The sequence below is a fragment of the Gouania willdenowi genome, chromosome 5 (genome assembly GCF_900634775.1).
Source record: "Gouania willdenowi chromosome 5, fGouWil2.1, whole genome shotgun sequence".
NCBI lineage: Eukaryota > Metazoa > Chordata > Actinopteri > Blenniiformes > Gobiesocidae > Gouania > Gouania willdenowi.
Window position 1 is genome coordinate 1,468,031 of NC_041048.1, and position 16,711 is coordinate 1,484,741.

At 39.8% G+C, this 16,711-nt stretch overlaps 1 protein-coding gene across 2 annotated transcripts in view; it reads left to right on the forward strand.

Annotated features, from left to right (window-relative positions):
- Window positions 1-16,711, forward strand: part of flnba (filamin B a) — a 53,812-nt gene that overhangs the window by 19,653 nt on the left and 17,448 nt on the right. For both annotated transcript variants that reach the window (XM_028447899.1, XM_028447900.1), the window contains exons 8-17: window positions 861-1,023; window positions 1,971-2,171; window positions 2,251-2,388; window positions 2,475-2,601; window positions 2,659-2,795; window positions 2,873-3,066; window positions 3,157-3,270; window positions 4,922-5,065; window positions 12,424-12,547; window positions 16,535-16,695. In XM_028447899.1, the coding sequence (XP_028303700.1) occupies window positions 861-1,023; window positions 1,971-2,171; window positions 2,251-2,388; window positions 2,475-2,601; window positions 2,659-2,795; window positions 2,873-3,066; window positions 3,157-3,270; window positions 4,922-5,065; window positions 12,424-12,547; window positions 16,535-16,695 (1,503 nt within the window). The remainder of the gene's footprint in view (window positions 1-860; window positions 1,024-1,970; window positions 2,172-2,250; window positions 2,389-2,474; window positions 2,602-2,658; window positions 2,796-2,872; window positions 3,067-3,156; window positions 3,271-4,921; window positions 5,066-12,423; window positions 12,548-16,534; window positions 16,696-16,711) is intronic.

Below are 16,711 nucleotides of genomic sequence, written 5' to 3' on the forward strand. Positions count from 1 at the left end.
CGCAGCAGCTGTCACACTCTAGCATGACAAACAGGACGTCTTCAAAAACTAATACACTTATTTTGTCAACATTTTGGTGTTATAATGATGTCGGAGTTAAAAACTGATGGAGATCTAACAGTTTAAAGAAACTCATTTACATAAAGCCTTAAATCACATTCAAAGTAAAAGTAGAACATTTTGACATTTGGATGGTGTAGACAGTGGAATAAAAAAATCTACTTGTAATTATCGCTCTTTTCTGTAACATTGAATTTATATTAGTTATATATGCGTTGCCTCATATCTCTACACAGTAAAGCGTGTGTATGTGTGTGTGTGTGTGTGTGCACACGTAGTGATTCGATATTTTAAGGCTTCCAACAGTTAGTTGTCGATGATGAAAGTATAAACTTAATTTTATTTAAATTCAACGATGGCTTATTGACGTTGAAATGTTCAGTTAATTTTCTACTGGAGTCAGAAGCTGTTTTGGTTTCATCTGCAAACACATTCCAACAGTCTTGAAACATTACAAATATCATTTACATACAGTATAAATCAATTGGGGCCAAACACTGAGCCTTGAGGAACTCCCCAAATTTTGATTTGACATTTTTTAATTGCACGTAATGGTATATTTTGTCAAGATAGGAGCCAGAAGCATGCTCGTCCTTTTATAACATATTTCATAAGTTTATTTATTTTCTATAGCAGCAGATATATTTTCCATCACTTCCCTAATTCAATCAAACTGGCGACATTTGAAAAAAGATGTTTTTAAAACGGACGATAATGACTCATTACTTTACAGTACATTAAAACAAAGCTGTTTAACAGTTTAGATATAAATGCGTTCTGTTTAACTCCTCCCCTTTTAGGTCACCATTTTATTTGCCGGACAGCAGATTCCCAAAAGTCCGTTCGAGGTCAACGTGGACAAAGCTCTCGGCGACGCCTCCAAAGTCACCGTCAAAGGCCCGGGAATCGAACCCGTGGGCACTATTGCCAACAAGCCCACGTACTTTGATGTTTATACCGCAGGTGGGAGATCAAAGCAGGGCTGGTTTTAATTAAGTGATCAGAGCTGCCAACTGCAGGTTAGGCTCAGGAGTAGGTGGCCATGGCAACGGAGCCTTGCCCTGAGCTTGTGGCTGGTTACCATAGCGACGGAACTGTAACAGACTCCTCTCTGAGGGCTTAGATCAACTCTGAGCTTTAAAGACTAAATCTACATCTAAAGCTCATACTTTATAAACCACGTCCAGTTTTTATTTACAGGCCTAGAGTTGGTTTATTTCCTTTACAATTATAATAATTAGCTAATGCTGAAGCTAGTAGAGGTAAAGCTAATGCTGAAGCTAGTGGAGGTAAAGCTAATGCTGAAGCTAGTGGAGGTAAAGCGAATGCTGAAGCTAGTGGAGGTAAAGCTAATGCTGAAGCTAGTGGAGGTAAAGCTAATGCTGAAGCTAGTGGAGGTAAAGCAAATGCTGAAGCTAGTAGAGGTAAAGCGAATGCTGAAGCTAGTGGAGGTAAAGCGAATGCTGAAGCTAGTGGAGGTAAAGCTAATGCTGAAGCTAGTGGAGGTAAAGCTAATGCTGAAGCTAGTGGAGGTAAAGCTAATGCTGAAGCTAGTGGAGGTAAAGCTAATGCTGAAGCTAGTAAAGGTAAAGCTGATGCTTAAGCTAGTAAAGGGAATGCTAAAGCCGATGAAGGTAATGTTAATGCCGAAGCTAGTAAAGGTAATGCTAGTACGGAAGCTAGTAAAGATAATGCTAAAACCTGTAAAGGTTTAGTTTATGCTAAAGCTAAAAAAGCTAATACCGACACTAGTAAAGGTAATGCTAATGCTGAAGCTAGTAAAGCTAATGCTGAAGCTAGTAATTATGAGTGTGTTTATTGCACACTACATGCTTTAACTTGTCACAGATAATTCATGTAATTAGTTTTTTGTTTTTGGCGTATTAGCGACCTTCTCTTGTTCTGAGCAGGGGCGGGGACCGGAGACGTGTCGGCCATGATCAGGGACCCCCAGGGTCGGCAAAACGTGGTGGAGGTGATGCTGGAGGACAAGGGGGACAGCATCTACCGCTGCACCTACCGGCCCACGCAGGCCGGACCGCACGTCGTCACCGTCAGCTTCGGGGGCGTGGGCGTCCCCAGGAGTCCGTTCAGCGTGGACGTTGGACCAGGTGTGTAGGAGATGTCCCCCCCACCCTCCCCTCACCCGTTGGTCCTGTGTTTTAACCATCATCCTCTGTCCACCCGTAGCCTGCATGCCCGGGGCGTGCCGCGCCTCAGGCCGGGGTCTCCAACCTTCAGGGATGAGGGTGAAGCAGGTTGGGGACATCAAGGTGGACACCAAGAACGCCGGCAGCGGAGACCTGAAGGTGGTCATCAAAGGGCCGAGTGAGTGCGGGGAGAGGGGGCGTGGCTTAGGTGGACACCAGAAGCAGAGGTGTTTGAACGTTGAGGATGTTTTGCTCTGTGTTCAGAAGGTTCAGAGGAACCGGTGAAGATGGTCTCCAGCGAGGACGGAGTCTTCCTCTACAAGTACCAGCCCAAGAACCCTGGGAAGTACAGCATCGCCATCAGCTGGGGGGGGCAGCACGTCCCCAAGAGGTGTGTGTATACGTGTGTGTGTGTGTGTGGTACGTGTGTGTGACTTCTCGTCTTCAGTCCCTTTGAGGTTATGGTCGGTTTGGAGGCGGGGCCTCAGCAGATCAGAGCTTGGGGTCCAGGCCTGGAGGGAGGCATTGTGGGTAATCCTGCTGCTTTCGTGGTGGAGTCCATCGGCACCGACGTGGGAGTGCTGGGTAACGCAACACAGTAACATCACATGGTAACGCAACAGTAATCCATCATGCTGACATCATCAGATCTCTGTTCGCAGGGTTCGCCATTGAAGGTCCGTCTCAGGCTAAGATTGAGTGCGAGGACCAGAATGACGGCTCGTGCGATGTTCGCTACTGGCCGACCGAGGCCGGAGAATACGCCGTACACGTCACATGTGACGAGGAGGACATCGAGCACAGCCCCTTCATGGCCTACGTTGTCCCCGACAACAACACCAGCCACCCCGAGAAGGTCTGTCCTCAGACACACAATCACACATACAAGGACGTGTACACACAGTCCAGTCCAGTGGGCGGGGCTTACCCATGGTTGTTTCTACAGGTGCGAGCCTTCGGACCAGGACTGGAGAAAAATGGCTGCTTGATCAACCAAACTGCTGAGTTCACTGTTAGCGCTGAGAATGCTGGGAAAGGACCTCTGAAGGTCATGGCTCAGGTATCAACCACACACACACACACACACACACACCAGGATTGGAGTCAATTACAATTGCGTTTGCCATTACCCATGTTTAATTATAATTCAATGACCAGCATTTTTCCCCAATGACATTTCAATTACAATAATTTTTTTGTCCTCACAGTCAATTACGTTCTCAATACTAAAGTTCAATTACAATTAATCACAATTACTAAGTTAACCTTTTCCTTGTGTTCGCTTTCCGTTAGCATCTCTAATGCTAACTAGGGTTTGGTACCGAAACGCGGTACCAATATGGCACCGGTTCTGACGTAAACGGTAGTAACCAGACCGAATAAGAACGAACATTTCGGTGCCTCCCCCCGGTTGTTGATCGTGACGTTAGTGCTGCTACTCAGCAGATTCAGAACACCCGTTGCTCATAACTGATAGTGAGAGGATCAAAGTTTACTTAAAAGCTGAATAAAGCACCATGTTTGATATCCTACGTGACCCAGAGCTAAGCACGTCAACAGCAGCAGCAGCCAGTGTCGACCCCCCCCTGACAAACTGAAGTGAGTCCCGCTCCCAGCGCTGTTAGTGTGGTTGACATCATCACAGATGATGACATCAGCCTTTCCTCTTTAGGTCAGTCTAGTGATTTATTGACAGCTAATGGTAAGCTAGCAGACATTGTTGCCATTCAACATGTGACAACAACATATGAACTATGTCTACACTTCAACTGAGTGTCCGCTGACTTTCTGTTTAATGTTAAGCTCGTCACATGTCGTGTTTATAAACAAAATGTTGAATTTAAGCTTTAACACCAGATTTAAAAGGCAGAGTTTTACATTTACACAGGAACACGACAGATTAGCTAGCTCAGGGGTTTACTGCAACCTACGGCTCAGGAGCCACATGTGTTTTTTTTTTTTTTTTTTTTTTACCAAGGCTATTAATGATTATTGACAAATAAAATCATGGCAACAATATTCATCTCCAGTATTAAATAGTTTAATATATTATAGCTTTACTGGATATTATTTAAATGGTTTTGTTTGTTTATTACTTCCATATGTTACTTGTATATATATTATTTAAGGTAATATTGTATTAAATTTGGAACTGAAAATAAAAGGGTATTGTATTTTGACAGTGTATGCGTTTTCATTTTTTTAAAAAGTACCGGTTTAAGCACCGGAACATTTAAAAAATACCGAGTCGGCACCGGTATCGGATAAAACACCAACCCTAATGCTACTGTAAGTGGTCCTAAATCAGCTGTAAAATACACTAATTTATTTCCAATCTTTTGGTTTCCTTGTTAGACTTTATAATCAATGAAAAATTAGGTTTTAATATTTATGGTGTGGGTGTCTGAGCCTTTTTTATGTCAGTATCAGAATCAGAAATACTTTATTGATCTCAGGGGGAAATAACGTGTTACAGAGGCTTGAGAATAAACACTAAAAAGACTGTTAATTAAATACAAGTGCACACATTACAGTAGAAAATAAAATAATACAAATATGATAGATATATACAAGAATCCAAGCTGTTGGGTTAGAGTGAAGAATTGTCCAACACACAGACACACTTAGCGCTAACCTTAGCCACTGTATGTGTCGAATAATTTTGATTTATGGATAAAAACTTTTTTCATTAACGTGTGTTTCTCCGTCAGGACGCTGAGGGGCTTCCCGTGGACGTGAAGGTGAGGAACAAAGGTGACGGGCTGTACTCCTGCTCCTACACGCCCACTTCCGCCCTCAAACACACCGTGGCCGTCGCCTGGGCCGGGGTCGGCCTCCCCAACAGCCCCTTCAGGGTAAGCAGCCAATCACAGACCACGGTTAGCGCAGGAAGTCACGTTACGAGGGATGCAATAGAGGCCGAGAGCCGGGAGGTGGCGACCGTCCCAGTGGAAAGTCAAAGTTCCCAGGAAGTGAAGTCGGAACGTCGCAGAACAAAGAAGCCGCTCATCATCATCACAGAGTTCATAGAGGAGCGCTACGGCTGTTAGCTGCAGATGCTAGCTATGGCTGCTAGCTACGGCTGTTAGCTGCAGATGCTAGCTATGGCTGTTAGCTATGGCTGTTAGCTATGGCTGTTAGCTATGGCTGTTAGCTATGGCTGCTAGCTATGGCTGCTAGCTATGGCTGCGGCTACTAGCTACGGCTGTTAGCTGCAGATGTTAGCTATGGCTACTAGCTACGGCTGTTAGCTGCAGATGCTAGCTACAGCTGCTAGCTGAAAGTTTGCCTAAATCAAGAGGAACATGGACTGTCACTAATCTGATTCTACTTATGTTTATATTTTCATCAACAAGATCAAATAAAACTGTTAGAGATTTAGGAACGAGGCTAGAAAACTAGGAATGGATCAGCGTTTGGTTCTGTTTGTGGATAGAGGCTCGCAAACTGTTTAATGATAATTATGCATTCATTACGTGTCAGTGATACTGTACGTATGCTTAGTCCATAGTTTGCTGACAGTTTAACTAAGGTGACCATATTTTCATTTCCAAAAAAAGAAACACTTGAGCTGACGTCGGCATAGTCTAATAACTTTTTTTAATCTACCTTGTAACGGTAAAAAACAATCCCAAATTTTGAGAGGAAATGATGAATTATTGCCGTATCAATCGTTCAGTTGCTAGTGGCTAGAGAAGCTAAACCAGGATCTACAAGGCAAACATCTGAAGGTTTGCTTAGGTTAATTAAAGACGTTATTGCGTTACTTACATCTGTTGTTGATAACTTCATACTGCATGAAGATTTAAGGTATTCTGCTGTGTATGGGTTTGGCGAGAAACCAGGTAATTGATGATATCAGGATACATAATAGACGGAAGACTCTCCGGGTCGTCATTGATCCAATACGAGGGCGCCGACTTATCGCCATTAAACCGTAACTTTTCCAGATATCGTGCCCTTTCCTGCGGACCAAGTCCGTCCCTGTTTGCTTTCCATCTATCACGCATTTTAAAGAGCTTTTTTGTGGTTTATCCATCGCAGTGTTTACCCCCGAGTGCCTCCGACATGGCTGCGCATCCGGGTTACTGCCCAGAGCGTGATTTAGGTGAAAACCCTCTAAGTTGTTAAAGATTTAAAAAAACTAATCTGTCCTTTATTAAAATCATTTAAACAATGAGAAACATCTACAGCTTACAGAACATTAAATAATCATTAAATAAACACTTAAATAAGTGTTAGTTTCCATGCTGACTGAGCTTTATTCTGTCCGTTGTCATGGAGACGGGAGGTTATGGTGGAAACCTTACCTTAACTTCATACATTCTAAGTTTCTCCCTGTTATTTATTCATTAAATCCACCACTATTTGGTCTCTTTCAATTCATCTAGGACTTTAGTCGCTCTTCTCTTTTCCTCATGTCTGACAATTTCATCAAAACAAAGCAGCATCATCGGTCATTTAAATTAACGTTTTATCATGATGCGTTCAGGGTCCCTGAGGAAACCCAGACATTTTGATGAGTTTATAAAACCCAGATAAGTGAAAAGAGGACATGTCGTAGACGTATGGTCACCCTAGTTTAACAACAGGAGGGACTTCCTGCTTTTAAACCCTGAAAAAGGAACAGCATTCCTGCTTTTATTTTGACGGTCTTTACATTTCCTAATGTATCAGTCTCACTTTCAGTCCTACGGGAATTCAACTCCTATGATTTCAGTCGTCAGATTTCTCCTCACTTTGTTTCCAGTCGAGTTAAATCCAAACGATGTGATTGGACCAGACTTTAGCGACTCTGAACCAATGATGTTATTATGTTGTGATTCTGTGCACTGAACAAAGCTGATGTAACATGTGAAGGCTTCACTGCGTGCACTAACCGCTCCACGCGCACTAACCGCTCCACGCGCGCTAACCGCTCCACGCGCGCTAACCGCTCCACGTGCACTAACCGCTAACCGCTCCACGTGCGCTAACCGCTCCACGCGCACTAACCGCTCCACGTGCACTAACCGCTCCTCTAACGCCAAAATGTCTCTGATCTGAACCTTTGTGACTACCTAAAGATAAACATACTCCAAATCACCGGTGTTGTGGTTTAACTGGTGACCAACTGTTGTTAGCATCGCTAGCTGCTGCACCAACAGTAGATGAAACAGGAAATCTGAGCTGTTACTTTTTCTCACAGTCCGCAGATAAAACCACTCACGTCGTAACACCGGGTCCACGCCTGCATGTTGGCATATTTTCAGATTCTTTCCCTCAGCTCAGTCACTGGTGTTGGGGTTTAAGTGGTGACCGTTTTAACTGGTGACTGATTTCCAGATTATGCTTTGTGGTGCATTGTGGGTAAAAAATCCACTGACTATTCGTCACTTCTAGACCAGGGAATACGGTAAAACCAAACATAAAATGTGCCATTTTCCATAAAAATACAAAATAAAAATGTACCACCATTTGGGTGGTAGAAATTCTGCCTGTATCTAAAGTATTTTCACGCAATTCTTCCTGAATGAGGAGTTTTCTGAACAATTCACATGAGCTACTTTAATGAGCCGCAGGACACGGGAATACGTCATGGAAAACTGGACCAGTGAAATATTTACAGACACCAGATGTAGTAGGGCTGGGATGATGTGCTTTTCTCCTGATTTATCACCTGTACTGATTCTATATTTATACTTTGCAATTTGGATTTATTTTTATTCTACAAGTTTTGTGATTTAATAGTAACAATTATTCAGTTTTTAAATCCTTATTTTTCCAAATATGAATCAAGCATTTCAAGTCAGTCGCTCTGACGTATGTGTGTGTGTATATATATATATGTATGTATGTATGTATATATATGTATGTATGTATGTATGTATATATATATATATGTATGTATGTATATATATGTATATACATGAGTGCTGGGACTTTGCAATTCATTATTTACAGAAATATAATGCACTAAAAAAAATTGCATTTAATCACTTTTTTTTTTAAACACCAGTGAGGAACATCTCATGTCACGGGTTCCTGGTAAACACATAATACTGATGCACAGAGCACAACACAGGAAACAGGAGAACCAGAGGAGAAGACGTTGTTGTGCTTCGTGAGCGTTAATTTTAAATAAAAACACTGGATGGAAAACTAAAGCCCAGTTGAGTATAAATAACCAAATATACCAAAATCTATTTAAACTGGAAAATGTTGCTTCTCATGTCAAATATCGTTAGTCCATTAATTTAGATGAATTAATTATAAAGTTTCTAATTAATTAGATTTTTTTTTAAGTGAGTCCCACCACTAATGTGTGTGTGTGTATATACATATATATATATTCATTCTGTGGAGGAATATTAATTTTTTTTTTTTTTTCGTCGCTCAACATATCACGACATAATGAATAAATTTTTTTTTTTCCACTGCAGCTCAAACAGGAACCCAAAGGTTCAGATCAGACGAAGTAGTTTCTATGTAACGTCTTTATATAACAAATATAATATATCTCTGTGTCCTGTTTGTTTTCTGTACAAAGTAACTTGCTCTCCTGTTTGCTTAGTCTTTGGTTGGGTTTATCAGTCCCTCACCCACTCCCTCACCCACTCCCTCACCCACTCCCTCACCCACTCCCTCACCCACTCCCACTGGGCGTTCAACGATTCACACGCAGCAATAAAAGCTCAGGATCTGTCTGGATCTGTTTCCTCCGCGTCCTGCAGGAATTTGGCATCGTCATGTTTGGAAGATAAGTAGAACTCAAAGTCCAACAAAAGTTATGATCTCTCTGTTTGGACAAGATGCGTTGCGTTGGTTTTAACGACTCATAACTGTGGAACGTCAGTGACGCTAAACGCCTCCAATCATAGATGTTCAGACAGGTTTACTTTGAAAGGAAGCTTTAGAAGCTGAAAGATTTCTTCCTCCCGTTTCCAGATCTTCTAAAAAGTATCCGGGTTAAGGACAGGCGATATAGAATCTTAACTGAGTCTTCCTGTTAGTGAATCGATTCATTTCAATCCTTTAAGTCTACCATGTTTATGCTGAGTTATCCTGACTTGGTCTTTTGTCGGCTCAGAGGACTCATGACTCATGATTCAGTTCAAAGACTCGACTCTGATCGTTTAACCCCAGTTCTCATAACTACTAGTTGACCTCTAAAGAAGTATGTCAGGTTTACTGTCTGTGTTTCTACGGTAACGTCTGCTATAAACTCGACCAATAAATGTGTCCCCTCCTCTGCGTTCTACGGACCAATGAATGACTAGCATTGCAGATATTAAAGATTAACTTTATCTGACCTGTTAAAAGGCTGGAAATTTAAAAAAAAAAAAGCCTGGATTATGGGTGGGGCTTCTGAAGCAATTAAGACACGCCCAGTAACTGTTTTTTTTTTTTTTTTTTTTTTTAAGTTTGAAAGTGAAACTTAGAAATTAAGTTCTTATATTGCACATGGACTGTACTTTGTTCGTTGTTTCATAGTAGAAAAAAAAAGAGATGCAGATGATCAGGACGTTAATACAGTTATTAATAACGCTCCACTCCAGTTTTTGATAAGAGGGGCGGAGCCAACACAGGTTGTTTGTGACACAAGAATCCACCAAAACGTCACAAAGCACCGTTCTCAGCCAATAACACAAATAGATTTTAAAAGTCATGTTTCAACCCATAGAGGGCAGTCGCTCTGACATTTTTACAACAAAATACCAACACGTCACATTTGTTTTCAGCTAAATAATGGTTTTAGGGTTTAGTGACTTTTTAAAATGCAATAATTTGAGTGCAAACTTCTACATTCACCACATACTCTCCAGTCCTACATGTTTGGTTAGCGGTTAGCTTAGCACATTGTGACAAGTCCTACATGTTTGGTTAGCGGTTAGCTTAGCACATTGTGACAAGTCCTACATGTTTGGTTAGCTTAGCACATAGCCAACAGTCCTGCTTGCGTACCATTTGTTTGGGTTAGCTTGGCACGTAGCAGTGCTAACTGAGTAGGCTCAAAGGGTAAAGGGGAGGGGCTAAGGTTGATTTGAAAAAGAATAAGAAAATATGTTTTTTTATATTTTCTGATTCTCCATTAGAAAAAAAATAAATTACATGACTTTAATTCAAAAGTAATACATTTTGTCCCATTTCAGTGTAAATAAATCCACATGTGGCTGAAAGGTGGAAAGTTAACACCTTTACTGGAGGTTTTACTGGTTTCCATCTGACGTGATGGGAACACACACACACACACACACACACACACACACACACACACACACTGCTGTTAGAAACCAGTAAAGCTGTTTAATAGTTACTGGTTAGTAACTAATCCTATGAGCTCTAGTGGTAATCAGATTCAGAAATGGAGGAATGTCGTTGTTGCTCATAAAGCCCCCTGCTGGACAGTCAGGGGATTACATCCTGAAAGTCACACAAAGATCCTGATTTTTTTTAATTTAAACTCATTCTGTGAAGTTTATGATGATGTGATGTCACAGGTGGTCACCATGTGACTTAAACTAAACCTCAGGAATGTGTTGCTTAAAATAAAGAATCCTGATCCATGAAATGGTCTGAACTACTGAACCTGTCAATCATTCCCATGATACCAGTCGGCTGCACACGCTGCGGGACTAGAATCCAAAGATTTGGACTTAATCACACTTTAAATACAAAAACTACATCTTATGATAGCACTTTTTAATATTCTTATAATCTACATTTATTTTGAAGATGATTAGGTGTAAAACCATGTGAATATTATTCTTTTAATCTCAGCTCCAGGACTCAGCTTTTGTCATATCGCTGAAGACGCTTAATGATCACACGTTGTTTTTATTCATCATGGAACTTCAACCAATGACTGAGCAACATAGAAATTACCACAAAAATATGTGGTTGAGAGCAAGAATTCAACCTTTGACGTTATAAGAAGGTTCGTCGTAGTAATTAATGTTAAAATCTGTAGAAATTCCAGATAAATGTTTAATATTTGATGCTGATAAACCTGAAGCGGAGCGTTCACACAGGTTTAACATGTATACTGTATATACCATATATACTATGGTGGAAGAGGAAAACAAACAAGCATATGTGACTCTAAGCAGGGGAAACACTATATCAATGGCCTGCCGTGAGAAAAACAAGAAGAACAGCAGATGAGCCAATAAAGAAACAGTGAGAATGGTTCTTGTTTGGGTTTGTGCCGATGGTTGAGAACCATCTGCTGTTAAACTTTGTGTTTATTTAATCCAAGCATTTAACAATCAATGAGTGTTTGAACAAAGAGCGATGAACAACTGTTTATGTTTTTATTACCTGATCAAAACTCCTGGAAATCAAAGTGATTTTAAATAAATGACTTAATATTTCACTGTATTCCTGTTTGTTTTCTTACTGTTTAACTTTAGACACTTTTTCTGATTTTTATTTTGAAATGTCTGCAGCAAAGTCTGTAGTGTTTCACTTTTCCAGTATTTTGTTCCTTATTCACCTTTGGGAAAATGTTAATCACATTGCTTTAATTAATGAAATATAACTCCTTTACTTCCTCACCTAAAACTAAATCAAACGCTTGTTCACTCATTAATATCCAACACAGTTAGAATCTGATAAATAAAAACCAGACAAAATTTTTAGAGAATCAGATCTTTTTTTTTCTTTCTTTTTTTAGATTCATTTGATCTGATTTATGAGTCAGGGGGAGGGGCATGACATTTGAATGAGCCAATCAGAAATGTTCTCTGTGTAGGAAGTGAAGATGCTACACAGTCAGTTAGAAAATTTAAATAAAATACACTGAGACTAAAGAAATAAAAGCTTTGTTTAGAATAAACTGAGTCAAGGAGCTAAAAAGTAATTATTTAGAGAGGCAGTGAATGCTAATTAGTGTCTGAATTAACACTGCTAATTGGAACTCGATGGTATCCAGGGCGGAGCCTTGTGGGACGCCACATTTACTTTTAAGTTACATTCAGATATTAAATGTTTTAAAATGGATTAAAAAAAAGATTATTTACTAGCATGAATAAATATAATGAAAAAGATGAATCGGCTCCTCTCCTTTAATCGACACATTGTTGCTACTCATTATGATCAAAGGTAAGCTTTGATGTATCTGAACACATCCTGTGGGCCCAGGAAACAACCTTTACTTTGAAAACTCTTTTATTCCTATAAATGATGAGTTTCTAAAGTGTTTTTTTTAAATTTAATTTCTTTATTTTTAAAGGTGAACATCGGGAAAGGCAGCCATCCCAACCAGGTGAAGGTTTTCGGTCCCGGAGTGGAAAGAACCGGACTGAAAGCTAACGAACCCACACACTTCACCGTAGATTGTTCTGGGGCAGGAGACGGTAAAGATTAACACACGCACACTGCACCACAACTTTATGTTCACGAGACAGAAAGACGCACAACAACAAAAGGAAAAGGAATCATAACAAAGCTCATTGGTTCATGTGGTCGTCATTATTGTAGCTACTCCTGGTCGGCTCAAAAAAGGACTTCACGCCTCGTACTGATGTCCACAGGCATTTATTTCTTCACAGCAGTAGAAAATAAGTGGGACAACACATAGGACATGTTGTCAACTCTCCCATTAATATATAGTATTTTGATCACAAATTACACATTTCAAACATACAACAATACATAAACAAGGTGAAAATCATATTACCGTGTGTGCCGAGTTGACCAGTTGTAGAATAGTCTCTCTAAGGGAGAAAAATCTCATTTTTATCAACAAACCTTCGTCCTGACTCAACTCTGCAGGTATTTTCACACTCTTACATCTGGTTCCCTTTGGTGGGTATTTTCACACTTTCATATCCGGTTCAAACGTCATGTCATGTGACCATCAACGGGTAAATTACTCCTTTTACATGTTAAATAAAATATTAAATAAGCTTTTACAACTTAAAGGCTGTGTTACTTAATGCTGTGGACATTATGTTTTCATTTTAATACTCAACAAATTAAACTTAAAGTAGCATAGTCTGAGCTCTTGTGGTAACTTATAGAACAGCGCCAGCTACAATTATAACTGGTGACTCTGGTGGAAAGACATGTTCCGTGTTGTAAATATCATGCTAACATTCTGCTCATGCTAACATGCTACTCATACTAAATGAGTGCGCTCACATTAGTTAGCATGAAAAGATTGAGTGTGTGAGAAATACCAGGATGTGTACTATATGGGGACATTTAACACCAACATAATCCATTGAACAAATGAAACGCGTGTCTGTTCACTTTGAAAACAAAAATAAACCAAAATGAATTTTCTTTTTTTTTTTTTTTTTTTTTTTTTTTTTTAAGCAAAAATGCATTTTCCAGTAGTGTGCATGTGCTCATATACCATCTCAGTACAATGCAATCTCAGTACATGACACCGGCTTCAAGCTAAGAATCAAACATCCCCTTTTCAAAATAAAAGCATCTCTTATCGTCTTCCAATAGTTTTTTACAAAACTGTTTTGTAAATAGGGCTCTTATTTTGAAGTTAACAGGAAGTTTAGTCAGTAGACTAAAAATGTGTGAAATGTGTCTCCGTGAGTTTTATGGATCAAATGAGCACATGTTGATATTCTACTTTCTCACTTCAAACGCTGTAGGTTCCAGATGCATCTTGGGAAACTTAGAAGTTTACTTCAGTGGGAACACTCACCATCCTAATCATACTATAGTATATAGTAGTACCAGTATATACTATAGTGTATACTATAGTATGAGTGCGACACAGTTATGGATATTACACATAAAATAACATGATCACTAGTTGAACTGTAACACCAGCTGTTCTGTTCTGCTCGTGCGTGCGTGTGTGTGGTTATTGTTCTCCTCTGACGGTGATGTAAAGGTAGAAACATCCCAACAGGAAATTCCAGCCGAAACCAAAGCCTCTGTGACCTTTAACGTGTGCACGTTTCCTCTCCTGATGTTTGAGCTCAGAGGGAAGGAAGCGTTCAACGTTAGGGGGGGGGGGGGGGGGGGGGTTGGTTTTAAGTTCACTCTTATTTTTTTAGTCTTCAGAAAAACAAAAACAGAACAAACACATAATTGTCCAACTAATCAGATAAAAGGGTGATTCGTTGTAGCAAAAGCTTCTCCACGCCTACCCCATCACAACAAAAACAACACAATAAGGCTAATAACATACATATATATATATACACACAGTGCATTTGGAAAGTTTTTACATTTTGTAATGTTAAAGCCTCATTCCAAAATGGATCAAGTTTTTAATTTTTCTCATCAATCTACTCGTAATATCCCATAGTGACAAAGTGAAAAAAGGTTTTTAGGGTTTTTTTGCCTTTTCATTAAAAATAAAATGAAATTATCACATGTACATTCGTAATCACACTCTTTATTTAATACTTTGTTGAGGCACCTACGGCAGTAATTACAGCATCAACTCTTCTTGGGTAAGATGCTACAAGTTTGGCACACCTACATTTGGGGATTTTTTCCTACTCTTCTCTGCAGATCCTCTAAAGTTCTGTCAGATTAGACGTTGTTGTACAGCTGTTTTCAGGTCTTTCCACAGATGTTCTAGTCTGGGCTCTGGCTGGGCCACACAAGGACATTCACAGACGTGTCCTGAAGCCACTCTTTCGTTAAGTTTGCTGTGTGCTTCGGGTTGTTATCCTGTTGGAACGTGAACCAACGCCCCAGTCTGAGCTCCAGAGTGCTCAGGAGCAGGTTTTCATCCAGGATGTCTCTGTACATTGCTGCATAAATCTTTCCCTGTATCCTGACTAGTCTCCCTGTCCCTGCTGCCGAAAAACATCCCCACAGCATAATGCTGCCACCACCATGCTTCACTGTAGGGATGGTATTTGCCAGGTGATGAGCAGTGGCTGTTTCCTCCAAACGTGACGTTTAGCATTCAGACCAAATAGTTCTATTTTTGTTTCATCAGACCATAGAATGTTGTTTATGTTCGGAGGGTCATTTACATGCCCTTTGGCAAATTCCAAGCAGGCTGTCGTGCCTTTTACTGAGGAGAGGCTTCCGTCTGGCGACTCTTCCATGAAGGCCTGATTGGTGAAGTGCTGCACTGATGGTTGTACTTCTGGAAGGTTCTCCCATTTGCTCAGAGTAATGCAGAAGCTCTATTAGAGCGACCATCAGGTTCTTGGTCTCCTCCCTGACCAAAGCCCTTCTCCCCCGATTGCTCAGTTTGGACGGGCGGTCAGCTCTGGGAAGAGTCCTGGTGGTTTTGAGCTTTTCCCATTTCTGAATGATGGAGGCCACTGTGCTCTTCGGGACCTTCAATGCTGTTCCAATTGTTTTATATCCTTCCCTAGATCTGTGCCTCGACCTCATGGCTTGTTTTCTGCTCTGACAATCACTGTCAGCTGTAGGACCTTATATAGACCGGTGTGTCCCTTTCCAAGTCAAGTTAAATCAGTAGAATTTACTGTTGGTGTTCTTCAGTCAAGTTGTACAAACATCTCAACAACAATCAGTGGAGGTTGTATCTGAGCTCAGTATTGAGTGTTATAGCAAAGGGTGTAAATATTAACGTACATGTGATATTTTTCTGTTTTATTTTGAATGAAATGGCAAAAAATCCTAAAAAACGTTTTCACTTTGTCTTCATGGGGTATTACGAGTAGATTGATGAGAAAAATTATTTGATCAATTTTGAAATGAGGCTTTAACATTACAAAATGTAGAAAGAGTCATGGGGGTTGAATACTTTCTGAATGCACTGTATATTAAATTTTTTTTTTTTACAAACTGTTACTAGTTTTACAATATACATTTAATATATATTCAACACAAAGTTTTATATATGCTGTTTATATGTGCACATCAAGTGTGTGTGTGTGTGTATATATATATATATACACATACATGTACATAATATTAATAATATACGATTTAATATTTACTGTACAAATTTCATTGATAAAATTTTAAATACAAAATATAGTGGCAACATTAAAATTAATAATATTCTCTATCACAATATATACCTTTTATTATGTTAATATATTATTGCTCTTTGTTATACTTACTAACTAGAAATGACTTAATAAGCTTTTTAAACTGTTTTTTTTTTTTTGGTTCAATAATTTAACCCCTGCTATTGTTTTATTCATTATTTTCACTGATGTTCTGGCAGATTTTATCTTGATCTTAAATTATAATTTATATAGATTATTATCTCTCTAAAACTCTATTCTGAAACGCTATGGGCGTGAACCTCTGCTTGCTTTATTGTTGTAAGAGCAATGTTGAGACGAGCGTTTCCATATAGACATTAACTATCTCCATTTGTATCTCATACCATCCAAGCTGATATAAAAAGTGTGTGTGTGTGTTTTCAGGCGACGTCAGCGTTGGCATTAAGTGTGACGCCAACTCAGGTGATGAGAGAGAGTTTGATGTGAACTTTGACATCATCCCCAACGCCAATGACACGTTTACAGTAAAATACATCCCACCAGCTGCTGGAAAACTGACTGTTAAAGTGTTGTTTACTGACAAGGTGCACACACACGCAC